The sequence below is a fragment of the Falco naumanni genome, chromosome 5 (genome assembly GCF_017639655.2).
Source record: "Falco naumanni isolate bFalNau1 chromosome 5, bFalNau1.pat, whole genome shotgun sequence".
Taxonomy (NCBI): domain Eukaryota; kingdom Metazoa; phylum Chordata; class Aves; order Falconiformes; family Falconidae; genus Falco; species Falco naumanni.
This window is the reverse complement of record NC_054058.1, coordinates 52,957,073-52,979,585: the sequence shown is the minus strand read 5'-3', so window position 1 is coordinate 52,979,585 and position 22,513 is coordinate 52,957,073. Positions and strand designations below refer to the sequence as shown.

Here is a 22,513-nt window from a genome sequence, read left to right as displayed (position 1 = left end):
TTTAGAACAGTTCATTGTTTCACAGGCTTTGTTGATCTAATGTCACCCTAACGTTTTTGAAAGGAAGAAAGCAGCTGCAAAGAAACTGAACAACTATGACAGCCGATGCTGCTGAGGCAGTTTTCATTTACAACAAATAAATGAGAGTAACCTGTAAATATAAAATAATTAAATTTTAGCCTGCATTTTGTTTCTTTGCTTGTTTGATGTGTAGAAAAAAAAGTGCGTACCTGCAGTGTTTGTTTGCTTTCCCACAGGAATTTCCTTAAGGAGCACCACTGGTCACTGCAGCACAAGCTGACAACACATCACACCACTCTAGCACACCCTACGCACCTGAAACAGCCACCTTGACTGGGGCACGTGGAAGTTTGTAGTCAACTCAGGACTTGCCTGCTTGGCTTGCAAATCCGTGATTCCTGACTAAAATTTTAATTTAACCTGTGTCCCGAGATACATATGGGAACAACAAAAACAGGGACAAAGTTTCAGCCTTACAGATCTTGATAGCGGAGCTCCAGGTTCCCAGCACCTAGGATGTCTACAGGGAACATGTAAGTTTCATGGTGAACTTTGGAACTTTTAAGTTTCATGGTGAACCTTGGAATGTGTAAGTTTCATGGTGAACCTTGGATCTGCAAGTTTCATGGTGAACCTGACACAGAGGTGGGAAGGAAAGCCCAGGGTCTGTGCGCAGCCCGGTGTCTGCCGAGGCAGAGCGGGGTATGCGAAGCCTACAGTAATTGAATCCATTGCAGGGTCTGGGTTTACATATGGAACTTGAACAATAGGTATTTACTTAAATTACACAGATTACCTCAGAGATGTGGAATCTGTACGCCCTGCCCACTTCCCTGAACCTCTGGAACTGGGATCCTGTGGGGAACATAATGGGCTTAATTACGGTGTCTGGACTAGCCGCGCAGGACCCGGAAGGCAGGAGTTAACCTCAACTCACCTTTTACATGCCAGTGACCCCAGGCTTGGCTGGGAACCTAGAGCGGCTTCTGGATTGCCCCGACGGCCGCGGCGGTGAAGGGAAACCCCGCACGGGCAGTGCCCCGGCGCGCAGGCCGCGGGCGACGCTCAGGGCCCCGGGGCCCGAGGCTGCGGCCCGCCGGGCCCGCTGCCCGTCGCCGCCCCCCCACCGCGGCCGGGGAAGGCGGCAAGGGCCCACACGTGCACCCGCCGTGCTCCGAGGGCGGCCATCGTCCGCCCCCCCGGCAGCGGGCAGCGGGCCCGGGGTGGCACCGCGGCGGCCCGGCAGCTGCGGGGCGCGACGCCAGCTCGCCCGCGCCCCGGCCCACCGTCCCACACGCTGCCCCGGCCCCGTACGGCCAGGCCGGCCGGCCGCCCCCGACCGCGGCGGGGCGGGCGGGGGTTGCGGCTGTCACATGGCTGGGGGAGGGGGCTGCGGCGGGGCGGGCCGCGCTCGGGGCTCCCCCGGCCGCGCGGAGGCGGGCTGAGGCGGCGGAAAGTTTGCGGAGTGGCTGGCGGCCGGCGGCGCTGCGGACCCCCATCCCGCTTGCTCCCTCCGCTTTTTTTCTACACCCCCCCGCCCCCGCCTTCCCCCCTTGGCGGCGGCTCCGGGGCATGAGCGGGAGCCGCCACCCGCGCTGAGAGGCGGGAGGTCGCGCCGCACCCCGCTCCGTCAGTGAGGCAGCGCCAGGGACGGGAGCGCGGCGGCCCCGAGCCCGCCATGCCCCGCCGGCCCCGCGCGGCTCCCGCCGCCCTCCTGGCGCTGCTGCTGCTGCCGCCGCTGCTGCTGTGGGGCCGCGCCGCCGCCCGCTGCCCCGCGCCCTGCCGCTGCGCCGGGCACCTCGTCGCCTGCAGCCGCCTGGAGCCGAGCCGGCTGCCCCAGCGGCTGCCGCGGGGGGCGGTGCAGCTGTGAGTACTGGGGCGGCGGGGGGCCGGGGGTGCCGGCCGCCCCTGGGGGCCGAGGTGCCCGGCGGGGGCCGCGGTGCCGCCCGCGGGCGGGCTGTGCGGGGGGTTCCGTGGCGCAGCGAGGCGGGAGGTGCCGGCGGCGAGGGGCGCGGGGCGGGCGGGGGCAGCGCCGGGGGCCGGCGGCCCAGCTGTCAGCGGGGGCGGCCGCAGCGGGACAGCGGCCCCGGGCGGGCTGCGGCCCCGCGGGGCGGTGGCGTTAGCGCCCGGACTGAAACCGGGCCCGGGAGCGCCGTGCGGTGTTGTGAGCGAGGGAGGAAAAAAGTTCGGATGACTTTCTTGGAAAGCGTGCAGTCATCATCAAGTTAATGCTGAATTGCGTGTCGGGAAAACTGCGCTGGGTTTTCTTTGTGCAGCGCTCCGTCCTCGTTCCCCGACGGTGTTGGCTGTGCTGGTTCGGGTGACCCCGGAGCTGGCCCCGCGCGGCGCGGTGGCGCGGGATCGCTGGAGCCGCAGCTGCGCGTGCTGAAGTGGCATCTGTAGAAAATCTACTTTCGGCGACAAACTTTTATGGGCAAAGCATAAATTATGGGAGCCTGAGGATAGCTGAGGGACTTTTCACATTTGTTTTTAATCTCTTGTCACTCAAAGATCTTCTGTATTAGTCGTATTAATTTTCTATTACATTTCCAAAGCAGATTGAGATAAAGACTTTAAAGTAAACAGGACGACTTTCAATTAGTTGTGGCTAATTCTGTTCAATTGCCTCGTCTGGAGGTCATGCTGCTTTACGCATGAAATGTGGATGGCTGTATTGACACCATATGGAACTGAACATAGGAATGGCTCTGGGAGTTGAATATTTCCAGAAGTGGTATAGGAAAGTGTGAGGGGAAAGAAACTTTTTTTTTTCTTGTTTTTTTTTTTCTTCTTTCTTTTGGCTTATGTGTTTTAAGCATACAAATCAAATACAGGATCTGCTTTACATTCAGCAACTGGTTTTGCTTCCTATTATGTTTCATCCATCCTGTTCTTTTGAACTATTTGAGTATGCAAGCATAAGTTTTCTGACAAAATCTAAGGGTTTTTTGATAGTAGGCTAAGCTTCGTAGCTTAGTTTTTTAGCTTAGCTGACTTTAGCTGCCTTAAGTTAAAATTCAGGTGTGACAGCAATGCTAAACAAAAAAACAAGGGGAAAAGACACAACCTTCATTTCTAGAGTTGCTTTAAAACCCCCACTTTGCATTAGCGGTAATCCAAATTTGTCTTTTCCACTTATGTTACTGAGAGACAATAAAACACATTGCAGGGCTTTTTTGTTAGCACAGTGAAGGTTTTCTAATTAGAATTCCCTTGGTAGTATAAATTGTCCTTATGTAAGTTCACATTCCTTTAAAAGTGTGAGAAAATAAGTTCCACTTGTATAAATAAGCTTTGGTCTGTTGTAAGAAACCCTGCTGTGATTGATTACTCATTGGACAGCTGTGTCACTTGCTCTTAAACTCACAGGAGTACATCTTTGTAGGTGTCACCAAACCATGTGGTCTGGCCGCTTTTGTGTAAATATTTCTTTTGTTTGTGTCAAATGCCTTAGAAGTACCCTGCTCTTTCTTCCTTCCCCTCTTAATATGAGAAGGAAGAGTGCAGCGTTGTCTGTTACCTCCAGCTACCCCAGTACTGAGAGCTGGGATTGCACAATCCATGAGATTATAATGTGTTTCAGTTTTACATATGCAAAAAAGGTTTGACTAGCCCGGGTTATTGTTGCAACAAACTGTGCTCTTACAAATTGTAAAAGACTGTTTATGAATTTTATTGGTATATGTTTACTGTGTTTTCCATGGAAGTCCATAGCGGGTATAGCCAAAGGCTAGTAGTTTTATTGCAGGTTTTCCAATCCTCTTTAGAAAACAACAACTATTACACCATGTTCTCAACATATGCAAGTGAGATCTCCCAGGCAGGAGAGTGAAAGCTTTTGTGCCTGAGAAGGTCTAGTTATGTGTTGGGCTTTACACCTTCCTCTGCCCATCACTCTACTCGCCTGGATGGAGTGTGGGTCAGACAAAGTTGGTTTTTTTGAAGCTCCATTTCACTCTTTCTTGCCTTTTGTGTTCAAATTCCCCAGTGAAAGAAAATGGGAGTGTCTCCTGTGGAAGGGCTGTGTGACCTCCGAGTGGACAGGGAGGGAAGTAAAAAAAATAAAAATGAGCCTGAGTACCAAATTATGTCCCCTTCTTTTTGGTGGCAAGTGTGAGGCTACTGCTTTGTATGGAAGTGGCTTCACAAAATGGGGTGTAAACAGGCTAGAATTGTGAGCTTTACTATGATTTTAACAAAAAATACCATCTTCTGTAACTCTGCCTTCATGGAAGATAGGAGTCCGCTGAAAACTGGTAACAATTTGTAATGGCTTTGTGTAAAAACAGTTTTGAAGTTAGATTTCCATTTACTTTCAGGATGTGTGTCCTGAGATTGCAAAAATGTGGCTTTCTAAAGCTGCTATAGCAGAGCCAGAGATGGAAGGATGGAGGGAGGAAGAGTGTTGACCAGTGTCCTCCGTGCAAGCAAGCTGCTGGTGGCACTGCCATACCTTTCGTCAGGTTCACCGAGGAATGCTAAAACTGTTGGTGGGGCAGGAGGGAAAGTCTGAAATATGGTTTTCACTTGTGTTTGCATTACATCTTTAGTATTTACATTTTATAAATCCACTAGTTCTCTACCATAATTGCCAGAAAAAAGGGCCGTATGGTTTTCACAGCTGTTTTTCAATATTTTCCAGACTAAAACTTGAACATAGCAAACTGATTTATGAGTCACTTTGGATCAGTGTCTTAAAACAGCTACAGCCTGACTTTTTGTTTTTCAGCTCTCCTGATTTCTGCTGAATTAGCAGCTCTATAGGCCCCAGTGGGACTGATTAAGAAGCTGTTGCTGGATTTGCATTTTAAAATTTGACTCGGGGCTCAGGTTTCTGAGTTCTCTAAGGAAGAAGATGATAATTGTGACTAAGTGTTGTAAATTAAGTTAGAGTCTAAAAGTTATATTTATAAAATGTGTGAAGAAACACTCTCCCTCTCCCTTTATGCTTTAGGTCTTCCTTTCAATTTTTTTGTCTCATAAACACTGATGTTCAGGGTTATGTTTCAGCTTTCTAACGCAGGGACTTGTGAGTTACATTTGTATGGCCGTCTTTTCGTAATGGAATATAAAAAATAGTTTCTTACATAAAACAGGTTCTAAAAAGGGCCTCAAAAACTGGCATGCTTCTTAAAGTGGAAACAATTCCTGTTAAATGCTCAATGACTTACTAGAAATCTGAGGTGAGGAACAGGTACATGTACTTTTCATTGTTATAAATAATTTCTTAATATAAATCTGGTTTCTGAAGTTTCTGACTGCATTCACTGTTAACATCTTTGAAATTCTAGTAGCAAAAGTAATCACAGAGGAGGTTTTCTCCCACTTGTAATGTGGTTTTAACAGACAAGGAAAGTTCAGAAATGGAAAATGCATAGTAATAATCTTGGTGTTTTAACGTTGTCAGCTCCATTTCTACAAAGGAAAAATACTGATTCATTTTCAAACCTTTTCTTCATACTTGTTTTAAGATAAGTTGAGAAATGCATTGACTTGAAATGTGCTTGTAGCTTTGCGACAGGGATGATAGATTTTTACATTTTAAAAATGCCTCAGATCCAGTGGTTATGAGTTTCAGAAACTTCTATAGGCTTAAGCTTCACTTAGAATATTAGCAAAAGACGAATATTTTAACTCTTGGTTCACTTCCAGCCACTCTGACTTAACTTAAAAATGTAACTTGCAAGGCTTTTTTTTCCCCTGGAGTTTCTCATGCCAGTAGTACTGGAATAAAATGTTTAGTAAAATATTTATAATTCATATTTTATCCAACAATTGGTAGACAAGCATGTATACAGCTGTGTGAAACAGGCGATTCAGTATTGTCTGGAGGCTTTTTTTTATTGTTGTTTTGCTTTGGATTTTTTTGTAACTTGTGTTTGACAACCTGCTGTGAGTAAACCAGGAATGAGGAATTTGTTATGCGTGTACTTTTTAAAATAGGTGCTATGTGGAAAATCTGAGGATATCTTTAGTGTTAAAAAACAAACACAAAAAAAATAGTTTGAAACCTAGTGTAAGTTGTTACGCTCACGGTTGGCTTGATGGACTCCAGATGGATGTGAGCTTGAGCTATGAGTGAAAGTGTCTGGCTCCAGTGTGGTGATCATGCACAGCAGTGGTTGTAATTGCAGGATTTTTATAGTTTTAAGAACTCTGCCAGATTTTTTTTTTTTTTTTAACATGTTATAACTCCAGCAGAACAAATCTACTCACGTCTGTTACTGTCTGGTAGGTCCTTTAGGCAAATGTTTTAAATAAACCTTTTGCAGGGTTTTTAGATGAAATGAAGAAATGCAGGTTTTTAGCACTAACTTTGAAAGCTTTTTGTTGAAATAATTACTGATTCCTGAGTCTTGTCTGAAGCATGAAGAACAGTAACATATTATGTACTAACAGCCATAACTTCACTGAATTTTGGCTGTTTATTTGCATAGTTCTTATAATCCCCACAGACTAAAGCCAAATATTGAATTAAGTTTAAGGGTAAAAATTGTCTCTACTCTGTCTGCTTTAAAGGACCAAGTTAGATTCCTGTCTAGATCTTTGTAATGACATATTTTTTTCAGTATTTACATTTAAGAATGCAGTATGAGAATTTCAAATCTATGCAGCTAATGTATTCAGATGTTAAATAAAGGGATTTTTCTCCAGTCTATGGCCAGACGAATGTTTGCACTAGATTTTTAAAACAGTGAAAGATGCAGTCCTCTAAATCAAGTGTAGTTAACTTCATTTACAGGAGAACTCAAAATGATAATGATGAAACTAGCATTTGTGGATTTTTGAAAATGTTTCACAGTATTGGTTTTACATCTTTAAGAGGAAAATCTGTAGGGGTTTAGACACCTGGAAGAAGGCATGGATGTATATTAGGTGCTTGAGTCCAGAGCAGAGTCTTGGAAAACATTCCCTCTTTGGCCACCTGAAGGTGGTGGAGGGTGTTCCCCTTCTCTAGGTGGCTCACCTTCCCACTTTTTTGTGCTGGAAAATGCCTTTTGCACCTGCAGGTCTGCCCTGTGCACGATCCTGTGCAGCCCTGGCTTGGGAAACGTAATGTGTACCTCTTCCCTGCTTGTGGCTGTGAGCCAGGTGCTGGTGCCACAGCCCTGCAGCCCACTGGGCCTGATGCAGGTGGCTGGCTTAGAGCACATCTTGTAACTGAATGCTGTTGGTACCCCTTGTAATGCCCATATGTGACTGGGATTACTTTTAATGCTTGATTTTTTTTTTATTGTTTTTTTTAAATGCTGACTCCAGTGGAGAACAAAAGGGACAATGGAATTTTCCCAGCAGCACTGAACAGGTACTGCATAAAGCACCAAAATGGTGGGGGAGTCTAAAACATGGTTTTACTGTCCGCATGTGCTGTTGAAGAAACCTAGGTGGCTGACTGGGTTGCAGCATTACACCTGTGTCCAAGGATGTGCAATGGTGGATGTAGAGAAACCGGAGTTCTCTAGTTCTGTAGTTCTTCAGGGCTTAGTCACAGAGAAGACCACCTAGCACAGCCCCTGAACCTGGCCTGATTTAAGCCAGTTCTGGTCTGTGTGCAGCAAGGATTTGCTGATCATCAGGTTTCTTCACTTCCAGAACTGTGAGTCGAGAGTAGACTTGTCCATGGCAGTCAGGCCTGTGTTTGGCATGCTCAGTATAGGTGACTGTACTGAGTTATATTATCCAGAATAAGTAAGGAATCCCGGACTTTCCTCATAGATTGAACTTGAAATATACTTCATGCCCACATGGAAGGACCCCAGGCATGCTGGATGACTGTTCAGTCCTTTATTAGCATGGGAAAAAGTATCATGAAGTGTGAGAAATTTCTTTGCCTTTACTTGATGCTGCAGCAGCTCACTGCTGAAGTGTACTGATACAATTCTTTACGTGTTCACATTGCAAACTCTGAAGTGAGCTTAAGAACTCCTTAAAAATAGTGCAGGTTTTGTTTGCTGGCTTGGATAAACTCAGTGTTAAAATGTTCAGTGAATACTTTGCAGGTGGCTGAATTGGTGCAGGTGAGGTAGTGACAGGTAGTGTGGAAGCCAGAAGGTGCATGTTTTGGTGGATGAATGACTTAAGAAAAGCTAGGTCTTCAACAGGGTTAGCCATGGTGACAAGACCAGTTGTGGATCTGTACAACTTGTGCAGATCTCTATAGACGTGCAAGTTTGAGTTTCTGTAATGAGCTTCTCTGTTCTATGGTCATTCTTTTATTTCTGTGATGTTTCCAGTACTTCTGAGGCTGCAGCAAATGTTTCTTAGGACTCCTTTTTATGGCACTGTGAAATGTTCAATAGGACATATGGTAAAGATGCATGGTGTCTACAGAGAAAATAATTTTTTGACAGTGATCAGTGCATTCTTATTACCCTGGCTTGTTTTGTAGCAAACACTACAAAGATGTTAAGAAGATTTCTTACAAACTGCATCAATATATATTTGGTATCTTCAGTACAGAGTGGCACAAGCTAAGTGCATGGGCTACTTCTTCAAGTGCAATTAAGAGTGTTATTAATGTGACTGGTATACAGATACCTTAGAATAGAATTAGGCCTCCCTATGTCTGTTATTTAATGATCTCCATTAAATTTGATTATGTAGGAATGGAGTCCTGAATTGCGTGGAAGTATGAATATAGGATTGAGGTTTATGTACAGTCCTCGTTGTGTACTTATGATCTGTGTGTTGCTTTACAGAAGTAAGTAAGTAGAGCAAATGATAAAAATACTATGATTGACTCAAGGAATGAGAGTGCAATGAGTACTGGTTTATGAATTTTCCTTGTAACCAGAGGTTGTTTTAGCCAGATCTTTTGTTATGAAGGGATAGGGAAGAGGGGTTGTTGTTGGTGTATACGAGTCAAAATCTTGAGATTTTTTTTCATGGGTCTTAGACACATCTCAGTGAACAGTTCTAAATTGTTCAGAGGTACAGAAATTCTTTGACACTGCTGGCAGTGATCAAGATATTTACACTTCTTTATACTATGTGTACTCAAATCAGTTTCTATTCTAATTTTATTAATACAAAAAATTGTACTTGGAAACAAATGATAACATAATTTGGATTGAAATTGTATTGCTTTAAGTGTTATTTTATGACAAAACTGACAGGCTTTTTATTTTTGTAATCTCATAGGGACTTAAGTCACAATAAATTATCTTCAATCAAGACCAGTCTTTTGGATCACCTTCATAGTCTTCAGGAAGTGTAAGTTAATTTGTCTTAACTAACATACCCCCCTCCAAAAAAACAACAACCCAAACCCAAAACAACCAAAAAACCCCAATTCAAACACCCAAAACAAAAAAACCCAAAGAAAGAAAAACAACCAGTGTTTGTGTATGCCAATTGTATAGCTATTTCTCTAGGCTGAACAACAAAGATGTTTGTTCTGATATTTTACATTAAGTGAAACGAGTTATTTTTTAATTTTGGGGTGACACAGTTCAGCAATTTAGCATGTCCAGTGTACATACTTCTGTTTGACATCAAAACTAACTCTCCCTTTTCTAATATTAATAGGAAGTTGAACAACAATGAACTGGAGATCATTCCAGATCTGGGACCAGTCTCTGCAAATATAACTCTTCTGTCTTTGTAAGTAGGTCTTACTCTTGTCCTTAGTTAGTGGAACTAACTCTGCAGGGTTTGTGGAATATATGTGCGTTACAGAGATTAAAGTGAAATAATTGGAAATAGAGCAGTTTGTGGTTAGGAAGTTGATTATGTCATATTACTTAGCAGGTTGTTTAAAATGTGTATAATTGAGCTTAATCTTTGTAGTTTTTATGCTTCCCTCAGATATAAAGACTGCATTAGAATTAATTTATGTTGTGGTAGTGCCCAGAAGCCTCAGCTCTGTTGTGCTAGGCACTCTACAAACATTAGTAAACGTTATACAAACTTGTACAATGCAGACTTTAAAACAAGAATTATATTATCATTATGCATCTTGGCTGAAATCCCACTTGTGTTAAATCGTGGCAGAATTCTGTCAATGTCAGTGGGCCACATGGGGAAATCCCCTTAAGACGCAACTTCAGGACAAGTATCTAGGTTAGAAGATGTTTTGCCAGTATCTTTAAAATGTCTTTTTAAGCCCATTTTAACATGTCATAATATTTTTATGGCTGAAGTTAATACATGTAATTATGACCCATGATTATGTCTATGTTCATTGTTCTGCTTAAAAGAAATTAGTAGGTTACTTGATGTGGCATCTGTAATATGAGTCTAAAGTTGTAAAAAGCATATAGGGCCCATAACCAAACCAGTTGATTTTAATGGAAATTTTATTCCTGAGGTTTTAGCTTGAAATTAGTTTGATTCCCCGCCACCCCCCCACCCCATGATTTAATTTCCCTAAAATGTTGAAGGAAGTGCTAACAAAAACAGTTACTGTCATACTATTCATTGGCAAAAAGAAAAGACACATTTTTTTATGTGTGGGATTTGCGTTTTATCAATAGGAATCTAAAGTACCTAAAGCTAGTAATATGTAGCCTTCTGGCGAAAGCCTGCCCTTGAATACAAATTGCAGGTTACCTTTCTTGAAGAACCCTGAAGGGTTAAAACAATATAGTAAACTTTGGAAAGCTGTTCAGTTAATTAAATTGATCACTATTCAATTGCTTACATCTGGTGATTTATAGGGGTTTGTTTTTACTCTAGGCCCAGGTCAGCTAAGTCAGCTGGTGCAGTCACTGTGTCTGGACTGCTCTGTTTGAATAAGAGCTAAGTGACATTTGATACTGATGTGATTTCTTACAGATCAGAATTAGAAAAGAATGAAAGAAAAAGCAGATGGTGTCTGACAAGTAACTCTTGAATTTAAGAATATCTTCTATTGCCTTAGTGTTGACATTTTTACACTGGCATAGCATTCTGCAGTTTAAACATATGATCGATCTAAAGAATATATTATTTTTTTTTACCACCTTGCTAAGGTTCTTTTTACCACAAGGCTGGGAATATTAGCATAGTCAAGTGGTTTGTATCCTCTTGCCTTACTTTTGATTAATACAAAGTTGAGAGTTTGTCTTAGCATCTCCTCTAGCCCTTCTCATGGAACCTTAACTAGTCTGGATGAACCTAAAATCATCCTGCAGCTGTGCAAAGACTTTTGTGTTCCTTAGAGAGAATAAATGAAAATCGGTCATGGCTGGATTGGTTGTTCCATATCTTTAGGTCTCTAGCTTGGTTCATTTACTCACGTGGTCAAACATGGGAAAACCTTTGTTAGATCTGTGCTCTGTGCTATATATACTGAAGCTTAAAAGATGAGGCAGGGAATGGGAAGGTATTTCTAAAAGCTGTTATCATACTACCAGTGCAGTTAAAGTTGGTCTGATTTCCGTTTCTTCTCTGTGGTGTTGGGAGATTATTGAATATAAGTGCACTCCAGCTGAGATTTAATACCTATGCTATGAACACAGCAGAGATTCTTTAATAATATTTTTGGTAGAAATAATTAATTAAGTAATATAAAGGTTTCATGTTAACTTGTGAATGTCAGTGTATAATAGTTAAGATAAGTGTTTGGTATCAAAATGGATGTACATAGAAAGTGATATTACATTCTTCAAAAATAAAGTGTTTTGTTTCTTTTGCAAACAAAAAACTTTAAAACATAGAGTAGAATCATAGGGTCATAGAATTGTTTAGGCAGGAAAAGACCTTTAAGGTTATCAAGTCCAACCATTAACCAAATTGCCAAGTCCACGACTAAACCATGTCCCTAAGCACCACATCTACATGTCTTTTAAATACCTCCAGGGATGGTAGCTCAACCACTTCCCTTGGCAGCCTGTTCCAATGCTTGACAACCTTTTCCATGAAGAAATTTTTCCTAATATCCAATCTAAACCTCCCCTGGTGCAACTTGATGCCCTTGCCTCTTGCCCTGTTGCTTGTTACTTGGGAAAAGAGACCAATATCCACCTCACTACAACCTCCGGTCAGGTATTTGTGGAGAGAATTAAGGTCTCCCATGAGCCTCCTTTTCTTACAGGTTGGAAGTTATTTATGTAAAGATGTTAAATCTCATTTTACAGAAGAGAATATAAATAAAGAGGAATAAACATACAGCAGTTCTCTGGCATAGAAATATTTGTAATATAGTGTTATCATAGATGGACTAATCTATTTTATTTAATCTAATAATCTAATGACACTTTTAGATGTGAAAAAATGCTTGCACTTATTTTTTTGTGTGTTATATGGAGGGGTTGAATCTAACTTAATATATCTGAAGTCATGCAAAAAGAATACATATGGAACAATAAGAATATAACTTTTAGAACTACACTTCACAGAATAACTGTACTCGAAACATCTGATGACTTTCTTCAGGATTTTAAACTCCTGTGTGAAAGAAGCTTGTGGAGCCTTTCCAAAACAATCCACTGTTTCCTTATTGAGTCTTTGTTCTGACTTTCAAATAATAGCAGAAAAGAGGGTGCTAGTCTTCTGAAACTTGATTTGATTAAATTTCTTATGAGATACATATATGTTGGTTCATTACTGTCAGTTGAAAAGCCAGTTGTTTTTTCCAAGGAGTCTTCAAGGAATGCTGTGGAAGTGGTGCCCTCCTTTCTTGCCACAATCTTCATTGTTGAAGAAACTATCTTGCAAGAGGTTTTTTTCCCCACTTATAAGTACTTGTCATTCAGCTGTGAAGCCTTAGCATTTTGCCTTTTCTGCAAGAAATTTTTGCCCTGCAAAGGAAATTACGCTGCTGGTATGTCTACAGTGAATAATAATAGTGCAGGTACCTCCATACAGCACTGTATGTCTGAATTCTTTGAACAGTATGAACAAGCATGGGTGGATTATCATGTTAGTGTAGTTTCTATTTCTGGAGCTGCCTCACTCCTAGCTATCTAATTGATATTATCTAGCTTAGATATTTACATACTGTTGAATTATGCAAGGTAAACATACCCAGAGCAGCAGATGTTCCCAGTCTCATGGTCACAGTCTGTCTGTAACATGAAACAATGATGCCAACATTTTGTATTTAGGGATGCCAGTTGAAAGTTAAACACCATGGGAGAGGAAAGCACCAGGCAGGAACACCGCCCCCACCAGCCTGGGAAGACCTTAGGTCTGTTTGAAGGAGTATACAAGCACATGCAGGCACACTCTCATTATATGGCTGGAGATCCATCTATGATTTTATTCATGTGATGAGTATATATCTTGTCACATGGCATAGGAATGCTTCTGAGCCTCCTGGGAATCTGGAAACTGCTGTGAACTAAATGTGTGGTACTTTGGACTAAATCTTGTCAGGAGGCCTTAGGCTGTGAAACTGTGACTGCCTGCCTGACAGTAAGAGATATACTATGTTCTGGACAGAGCAAAGAGTAGGATTCATCTTCCTTACTCTAAATTCTTGAAAGTTCAATGTCATAAGTAGAAGTTACTAACTGTAGATCCTCTTCAGGTTGAACGGAGATGAAAAGGCTCTCTCTGAAGGGATTTGTCTTTCCTAAGATAGTTCAGATGACTTTCCTACTGAAACCCAGCTTCTTAAAAGTAACTCTCAGATATCTAAAATTTATTTTTGAAACATCTAGCCAATGTACTTGGGCATGCCTGTCTTAAAGTGATGTTACTTGCAAAGGTCTTATTGCATCTTTCAGCATATTTGGCCATTTAAGTCAATTATTTGAAATTGAAATTGCAGGGTGTTCTTTTTGCTCAGCCACCCAGCCCTTTTCTCTATCTTCTGTGAGAGAAGCCAGGAAGAGAGTAGTATACCAAGGTAAAAAGAGAGAAGTTCAGCCATTTCCCAGAGACTGCCAACCTTCCAGTCAGCACAGTAGCTTGAGCCAGGAGGCCAGGTCCCTCCAAGTGCTGGACAACATAAGCTTTTGGGGAGAATGCTGGATTTAACAACCGATTACTACAAATATATAATGTACAGGTGCCACACAGGGTAATGTAAGTGTGTTTATTTTACTACTAGGGATAGATAAGTTAGATGTTTTCTAATTTGCATTTCTGAAGCGCTTGTAAAAACAGTTAAATTAATGTAGAATTGCTTTAAATGGTTGTGGTAGAAAATTGTGCAGTTCTGGGAGAATAAGCAAGTTACTTTTCATTGTTTCTAGATAGGTGGATTGCTTTTGTGTCAGGTAGAGAAATGGGCACTTAATGTCCTTGTTCCAGGAGAACAAGCAAAGGTTCTGAATTTGGTTCCAATACCAATGGCATTCCTTATCCAAGATGTACCAGTCCTGTCCTACATACACTGAAAATCTGCTGGAATCTGTGATACTGGTACATGAGAAGAAAACTAGTGTTGCCTTTTAGGTCAGTCGTTGCTACAAAGTTTTGTACCTAGGTTGAATTCAGAAATAGGTTGAAACTGAGTAATAGAAGTACAACAGCCTTGTATAGAAGTCCTGCATGGTGCTTAACTGCCAAGTACTATTTGCATAGGGCTTTTATTTTAGAATTCTTCAGAAAATGTTAGCTACTTTTAGTGTGATTAGTGTTTTGTAAGGAAGACAGATTTGTAAATGCTGCAACATTATTTAAGGTTTTGTTTAAGGATACACAGTTCGACTAACAAACCCATGCTACTTTACTTGCAGGATTCTTAAAAATACGTAATTGTAGACTGGAAGGCAGCAGTAACTTTAAAGAGAACGAACAGCACTGAGTCTTAAAAGTATCTTGCCTCACCAACTAAATTTTACTGTTCTTACTAAAATATATCTATTAAGTTAGAATTAATATTAAATAAGGGTATGTTATATAGTAATATGTTAATATTAATAAGCATAAAGAGAATGTTATGTAGTAATCCTCTTGCTGTCTGTAGAGACTAGAAGGGCTGTACATGCCAAAGACTACAGTGCATATAGTGAAATTCGAATGTTAGGCTACCTTTAAATGATGGACTGTTTTAAATAAACTTGTGTTTTTATGTTTTATTGTATAGAAATTATTTTATTGAAAAGCACTAGTACATACAGTGCAGTTGATTTGGATGGAAATATCCTTGTAACTTCTGTTGTAAAGACTGATCATGTTAGTCTAGAACAGAAACAGATATTTGGTCTTACTAAAGCCAGAGTGGAAAATACAAAGTTCATAGTGTGGAAGTAAAGGGAGCACAGATGATTCACAATTCAGTAAAGTTTTTTCAACTTTTACATTAATATGTGGTTTGTATTAGGTTCCCACTTTTTTCAGAGTGTGAAATCTTTTGTTTGTAAGAGACATACAGAATGTGCAACGTGGTACAGGTTTCCTCTGTCATGCTGAGGGGACCCTCCAACCCCATCTGTACAGGAAGCCTTTAAGGCAGTTAAAACAAGGAATCATATGGCCTTTCACTTTTGAGTTCTGAGATGATGAAAAATGTTGCTAGTATTGTGGAGGTTTCTTGAAATGTGCCCACTTGTTTGTTAGGTGCCAGACTGAATCCACAAGTAACTTTTCTGAAAGCTTTCTACAGCCTTCAGTTTGTAATGTCTTTCGTTGGTGTATGATGAGTTTAAATACATCGTCTCTGAAGACACATTTGGTGTTCTGGATGTTTAAAAAAGTAAAGGAACAAAAAATATTAACAAAAAAGATTGGTCAGGAGATAAAAACAGGACAAAAGGATTTCAAAGTAGCCAGTCTTAGGTGACTGCAGGGGTCACAAGTTTTCACAGTGAGCAAAATAGTTTCAACTTTAAATGTAGCTCTCTGATCAGCCACTACAAAATGACTCTGGTTACTTGGTTATGATTACTTGATCCATTATTCTCAAGCCTTTGGTGTTCAGTGAACACTTCTGAAAAGCATGTCTAAAAGTTTAAAGTGAATTTCTGTACTGAAAAAGCATGAAGTCATTCTCTCCAAAGGGGAAAATAAAATAGCATAATGACTTAAGCTGTCAACAGTGATTTGCTTAAAAACAAAAAGACTATTTTGGTAACTGAAAACAAACAAAACCCCAGGGAATGCCTAAAAAGTTTTTTTCAGATCCAGGTGGTAGTCTGCGCTCTGAATGGGAGGTTCTACTTGTTGCTCATCTAACCTACACATCTGCAGTGGGGAATTTATTGGAGATGATGATCTGCAAGTTTTAGTGTATACCAGGCTTCATCAATAAGCTCTGAAATTTTAAAATAAGTTATCAGAAGAACCCAGGTTTAGCGTTCTATCTTCTTATATTAGCTCCTTTCTGCTACCTTGCTTAGTTGCTCATTAATCCTGATTTCAGTCATCAGTAAAATTTCCTCAGTGGACAGCATGCTCCAATCTGAGTAAAATCCCATTGGTGAAAGACCTGGTTACAACCTTGATTGTTTCTTGAGGTTGGTAAAGCATTGTGCTATCAGGCAGTGGAGACAAGAGCTAACTCCAATGTAATACAAACCTTTCACATGTGGAGCTTACGATACTGCAGTGTCAGTATCTTTACTTACAGGGCTTTCAGGATGAACAGCATTGTACATGCTACCTAATTAAATATATAATCTGAAAAAGGATTTTTCTTTATAGCTCTCAAAACTAAGTCTTAAGCTGGAGTAGCTTATCATAGATCTTTGCTGAACAAGATGCTGAGCCTGTGACTAGAGATTTGTAAGTTAATCTCTGTTTTAGGCAGCTTCATGCATGCTTCTGTTCTCCTTACCAAGAAGAACAAAATAGTCTTACCTTTGTCTTTTGGGGCATAGGCATAGTAATAGAGCATATACTAGTCACGGATTTTCATTCTTTGTGGAAAAAATCTTTGTTGCTAGAAAGATACTCCTTCAAAATTTGAGCATGCACTGTTGCGTCCTGGCTTGATTAACCAACATACATTTTAAATACCTATCTAACTTTATGCCAAGTTAGTGAAGAAAAGTGGGAATTGTGCCCTTGAAGGGATCTTGTTTTAGTATTGTGTATCCGTTTCTGTTCAAAATGTGGAAAAGTATATTTAAATATATTTTGTGATAATGAGCATCCCAGATCATGCTTCAGGTAGTCACATTGATAAGTAAAAGTCAACAAGTTGAAGCAAATATGCAAAATAGATTATACATTTGTCCCAGCTGGCAATGTAAAAATAAGAGTGATAGTTTGCACTGTGTGACAGTGTCTTAATGAGGAAAAATCCTGCAAAGGGTCTTTTGTAAAGACAGAATTTTTTTTCATAATCCATGTTTGCAAGATTATTTGAAATAGTTATGTATGAGAAATCTGCCTCTCTCTCTCATCTCACAGTAGGCTGGGATTAGAAGCTGCCTGTAAAATCCAGGAGAATGCAGTTCACATTTAGAAAGTTAAAGTCACGAGAAAGAAGGTTAGATGCAACTCCTGAAAATGAAAGCTTACATTCAGTAGGAGCGGATGCCTTTCCCTTCTGTGCTTGCCAGAGAAAGTGGTATTGTGTGTTTGTAAAGCTAGCATGCTAAACTGAAGTCTGGCTCCCAATATTAAGAAAATGTTGGTCAAATATTTTACATCCTTGTCATCTCTTCAGTTACCACTTTATTATGGGAAGGATTAAGATTTGGATGCTGCCTGGAAGAGTTTGTTTTGAAGAAGGATTGAAAGAAAGGGTAGAGGAATGCCAGACTGGGCTTCAGGCATAAGGGTACTTGGAGAAAGTCCCAAAAATGAGAGTGGTGGTAAACCATGTGTGACTTGGGCTGAAGTTGCAAGCAAAAAGCTAGAGTGAAGAAACTTTCTGGAATTAGTTTTTGCAGTCTTTGATATTTGGTGTGGAGACTAAGAGGAAGTAAATGAAAGAATTTGAAAAGGAACCTGTCTTAGACTGGCAGACATGGAAACTAGATTTTTTTATGGCAGCAATTTAGGCTGAATGATGGGAAAGGGAAGAAGTATGTAGAAACACAGAGTTTGTTGTAGCAAAAATATGAAGTAGTGAAAGCCTAGACAAATGCTTTTGCAATGAGAATGGAAAAGAATGCAAATTTTATGAGCTAGTTGCAATGGAAAAAACTGGCACGATTTTCTGATCAACAGTGTTAAAGAAAAAGATAAATTAAAAAGAATAATAATGCATCGGAAAAATAGAGAACACTGTTCCCATGTGACAAAATGGAAGAATCGTAGGAAATTTTGCTAAGGAGGAGGTGCCAAGTTGAAGGGCATATGGTACAGAGAATGAGGGAAGCCAGAATGAAGATGTCAGGCATAAGTATTAGGTTATATCTTAGAGAAGTGGTAGGTGGTTGTTCCGGTAGAGAAGTGAAATGTAATGACTCAGTACCTTGAGTGAAATAGAAGCAGATAGGAGAACTTCCCTCAATTTTTACTAACAGTTGAGACTAGGAGTAGATCTAGAAAGGTGTGTGGTCTGAAGAGCCTGGACTTCGGTGAACACCCTCAAAAAGGGAAGGCTGGCTCTGTAACAATAAAGGACAGGTGTTTTTACTTAACGAGTCCATACATCAGATTAGAAAGATGATTTATAATACTGGAGGGCACTATGCTGGATTTAATCTGGGTCATACTTAAAGTTGTCCAAGATTTTAGCATTAACTAGGTCACAGAGTGCACCAAGTCTGTGGTGGGTTATTATTCCTGTTGTTAGCTCATGTTGAAGTAGCTATGCCTGCATTACTTTTGTTTAGTGTTGTTAAAATAAAATGATGAACTTACACATTCACTTGGCTATCACATGCTAAATAACTTGTGGTTATTTTGGGAAGGCCAGAAAGTGGAATGGGAAACAGACTCCAGGGTATCAAAAAGGAAGTTTGGAGGCAAAGTTTAATTAATTACATATTGGTACTATGACTGGAATCAGGAGAGAATTGCTATGTAAGTATCAGGTGTTTGGAAGTTTGGATTTACCTCAGTTGTCTTTTTGATGATGAAACATCTCTGATCCCAGAGTTGTTTCATTCTGCATCTTTCTCTTCCCCTTTTCCCACTTTGTTTGGTTTGCGAATCAATAAACCTTTGGTTTCAGGTTTTGGACTGGGTATCCATAGCCTACAGAGTTCTGAATTTTCATTTTCTACTTTATGCCTGCATACCATAAAAAGCACAAAAATAAGAGCAGAGACTGGCTGACATCTGGCTTGAAAGAGCAATGACAGGCATTGATCACGGAATGGAGGAGGCCTTCAGAATAAGGAACAACTGCTTGCCACAAGGAACGTGAGAAGCCTGTGTGTGAAGGAGGCATCAGACTTGTAGACCTACCAGTAAGACTGGAAATGAGCCAGAATCCTGGCTCTATTTCTGGCATCTTCATCTTGGAGAAAAACAGTTTCACTTGAAATATTTCTGTATCTAACAATTGAAAATTTTCAAAAAAATGGATGTTCTTAATTCAGTGAAGTCAGGTGTCTAATGGTAGGGGGAGCACGTAGTCTCATTCATATAATGGGATTTTTTGCGTAAGGGTAGAGTTCAGCTTGAATCCATAATTACAATATTTTAAATGATGTAGTTTTTCATTACAGTCTGGCTAATGTTAGTAGTCAAATGAATAGAAATAATAATAAAAAAAAAGCCCAAATCTTTTTTCTCTCTTGTAGGAGTTACTGACACTCCTTCTTCTGATATGCGCTCTTTAAAGTTGTCAAGCCTTTTCCTAAAAGCCACAAAGCACATGCCTTCCAGCACTTTCTGAGGAAGTTTATTAGTTTTGATCTTTCATCTTTACTATAAATTATATTTTTTTTTTTTTTGCTTAAGTTTGCTTCCATCCAGCATCTTGACATCATTGCTTTTTACGAGAGCTCCAGAAGTCAAAGGAGCTTGGTAGGGCGAGAGCGGGAGTGCAAGAAAAGATAGATGATATGCACGAGTCCTGTGATGTCAGTGGGTGAGTGGAGAGAACAAGTGAAGCAGCCACAATGATTTGAGGAAATATGAAAGAGGAGACTCTGAGCTGTAGTGGCACATAATGAAGACCACCCAATACATGCTGAGATGTGGACAGTCACATCTGCTTTGCCTGTGCTCTAATATGGCTGCCTCTAAGCCAGCTCTAATCTGGAAGCCATGTAGACACAAGATGGTCAAACTAAACATCTTATGAATCCCAGTGTCCTGGTTTTAGCACAGCTCAGAAAGATATATCTAGCCCTAGCAGAGTGTTTTTTCTCTTTAGGTATCCTGTTGGTCTTTAGCAAGAGACCCTACTATGAATTTATTTGCCTGTTTGTGGGGCAAATTCAATATAACCTGCCTCTCAGGCCTTAGTTGAGGGACAGGAGATACCATATTAGCCCAGAATCACACTGGTGTTAAAACAATTATTTTGCCTCCAACATCTTTGGAGAACAGGGTACACAGATGCAGCTCTCCAAAACTGTCATTCTAGACAACTTTTTTACCAGGTTGCTCTGCCTCCGGGCTTCTACACATTTTCCTTGTCAGGATCATGGTGTAAGATAAAACTTAAGAGGTTCTCAAAACACAGCAGACTAATGTCTACCTGGAAGAAAGAGTTATGCTGGAGAAAGAATTGCAAGGGTATTTTTTGTGCTGAGATTTTGAATAGAAATAAAAGCTAGGACTTTTGGTCTTAATCTGTTTCCGAGTTGGGGTTTCCATGTTATAGGATCAGAGCAACGAAGCTTGCATAGGTATTTCTCTTAGGTAGAAAACCTTACATATTGTCAATCTTTGTCAAGAGATACCTAATCATACTGTTTCAGATCTTCAGATCTTTTTTGATTTTTTTTCAGCATGTAATAACTATTATGTTTAAATGGTGTTAACTAGATCCGTAACAAAATGGATATGGAAGTTGCTGTCCTGATTTATATTTTCCGAGAGGCAGGGAAACTGCAAGTCAGTATTTCAGATATGTTGTAGCTGTTGTTTATATAGAATGAATCTTGAGACCATGATTGATAGGGTTGTTGTAGATATTTTGGCCTAGTGGTATGGTTAAAGTAATGAATGCTGAGAGGGGGAAAGCTAATGTTTCTCATACCCAAACTGATACTCTGTCTTAACTGGGTGTTCACACAGGCTTACATAAAAATAACTAAATCAATCTGCATGTGCTTTTGGGTTGGTGTTTGAGGGTTTGGTTGGGGTTTTTTTGCTGCAAGTCAGGGTGTAGGCACTCAAATCGCAAAAAGCATGTTCACATTCATGCAGGTATTTTGGATGGTTTTATCTGCATTCCTTGGTGCTCCTGCTGCTTCAGCTGTAACAGAAGATGTAAGGAAGCTGCAGCATGTTGCTGTGAATAAATTGTGATCAAGTTGCTGCAGGTCTCCTTCTGTAAGAACTTGGATGTGCTGGTTCTCTTGTTGCAGGGGATCTCTGTTGCTCTGATCTCCCCATGAGGGTCTGTGAAATGAAAGCAAGGCGGTGTGTGCACGTGCAGCTCCTTTTCTCTGAGCACAGTAATAGCAGTACTTTTCTGGAAAGCTGGGTTTTGGGTTGGGTTTGTTTCGTTTTGTTGTCGTGTCGTGTCCAACCCCATGAACAAACTTGTGTATCCTTGTGCCAACACAACACAGAGGGTACTGTTTGGCTCTGCCTTGACAGGTAGGCTTGAATCTTCAAACACGTCCTTCCTTACCAATTTTGAAGGTAATTTGGCAGTTCTGAGGAAACTGATACATTGCTTTTATTTGATTTACTTAAGTGATGATTGCGAAGAAAAATTGGAACTGAAGTTTCTCATTTTAACTAAATTTGGGTGTTAAAGTAGAACTGTTAGGATATGTTCAGTGCTGGATATTCTCCTGGCAGGTGTGAACTATGGCACTTAAATTATTTTTGAAGAGAAAATTGGACTAGGAGTGGAGCAATAAGAAGTAAACCATTCAGGTATTTTGCATTTTTGTAGCTTCTACAAATATGAGTAAGCAGGAAGGTGCAGGGAGGGCTAGTTTGATTTTAATTGTGAGGTGGACTAGGACTTTCATATGTAGCTCTGTTTGTTTCAGTGAATAAAAGAAGTTGCTTTCTCCCCACAGTATAGCCTTACCATCTCCAAAAAAGAGAAATGTTCCCTGAAACAAACAAGCTGGTTTTTTTGTTTGGTTGGTTTTGTTGTAACATGGTCTGTGTCAGGTAATTTGCCAGATAGTTCAAGTGCTAATCTGAAGGCTGTAGAAGAGTTTTATTCGGTTCCATTAGGTCCAGCTAAACTTTGTAATACAGGGGCTATTATCCTGCCAGTTGTGAGGAATTTCTGTTTTATGGAGCAGTGCTGACACAAAGACAGCACTGTGCAAGCCATCTGTATAACTGAACACTTTCACACTGCAATTTCGGAGGCGTGCAGTTCAGGAAATTGCTGGCTTCTGCTGGAGCACACTTTTACTGCAAGGAAAATTTTATTCGTCACTCAAGTAATTGGCAGTTTTAATACCTTGTTAGTAATTACCTTATAAACAAACTAATGCATAAAGGCAAGGCTCTATGACCTGTTATCTAACTCACAGTCTTATTTGGCCAATGGAACTGAGATGTGGTGGTGGTGTTTGTTGTTGTTTTTTATTAAAGTAATTTGTTTCCATTTATTATAAATTCTTTCAGC

General features: G+C 40.6%; 1 protein-coding gene across 1 annotated transcript in view; it reads left to right on the top strand.

The window, feature by feature from the left end:
• The first annotated feature begins 1,435 nt into the window (after positions 1–1,435).
• The window catches only part of LRIG3 (leucine rich repeats and immunoglobulin like domains 3), a 43,658-nt gene continuing 22,580 nt past the window's right edge, over positions 1,436–22,513 (top strand). The window contains exons 1-3 of the mRNA XM_040596843.1: positions 1,436–1,887; positions 9,163–9,234; positions 9,550–9,624. Coding sequence (XP_040452777.1) covers positions 1,700–1,887; positions 9,163–9,234; positions 9,550–9,624 — 335 coding nt within the window. The 5' untranslated portion in view covers positions 1,436–1,699. The remainder of the gene's footprint in view (positions 1,888–9,162; positions 9,235–9,549; positions 9,625–22,513) is intronic.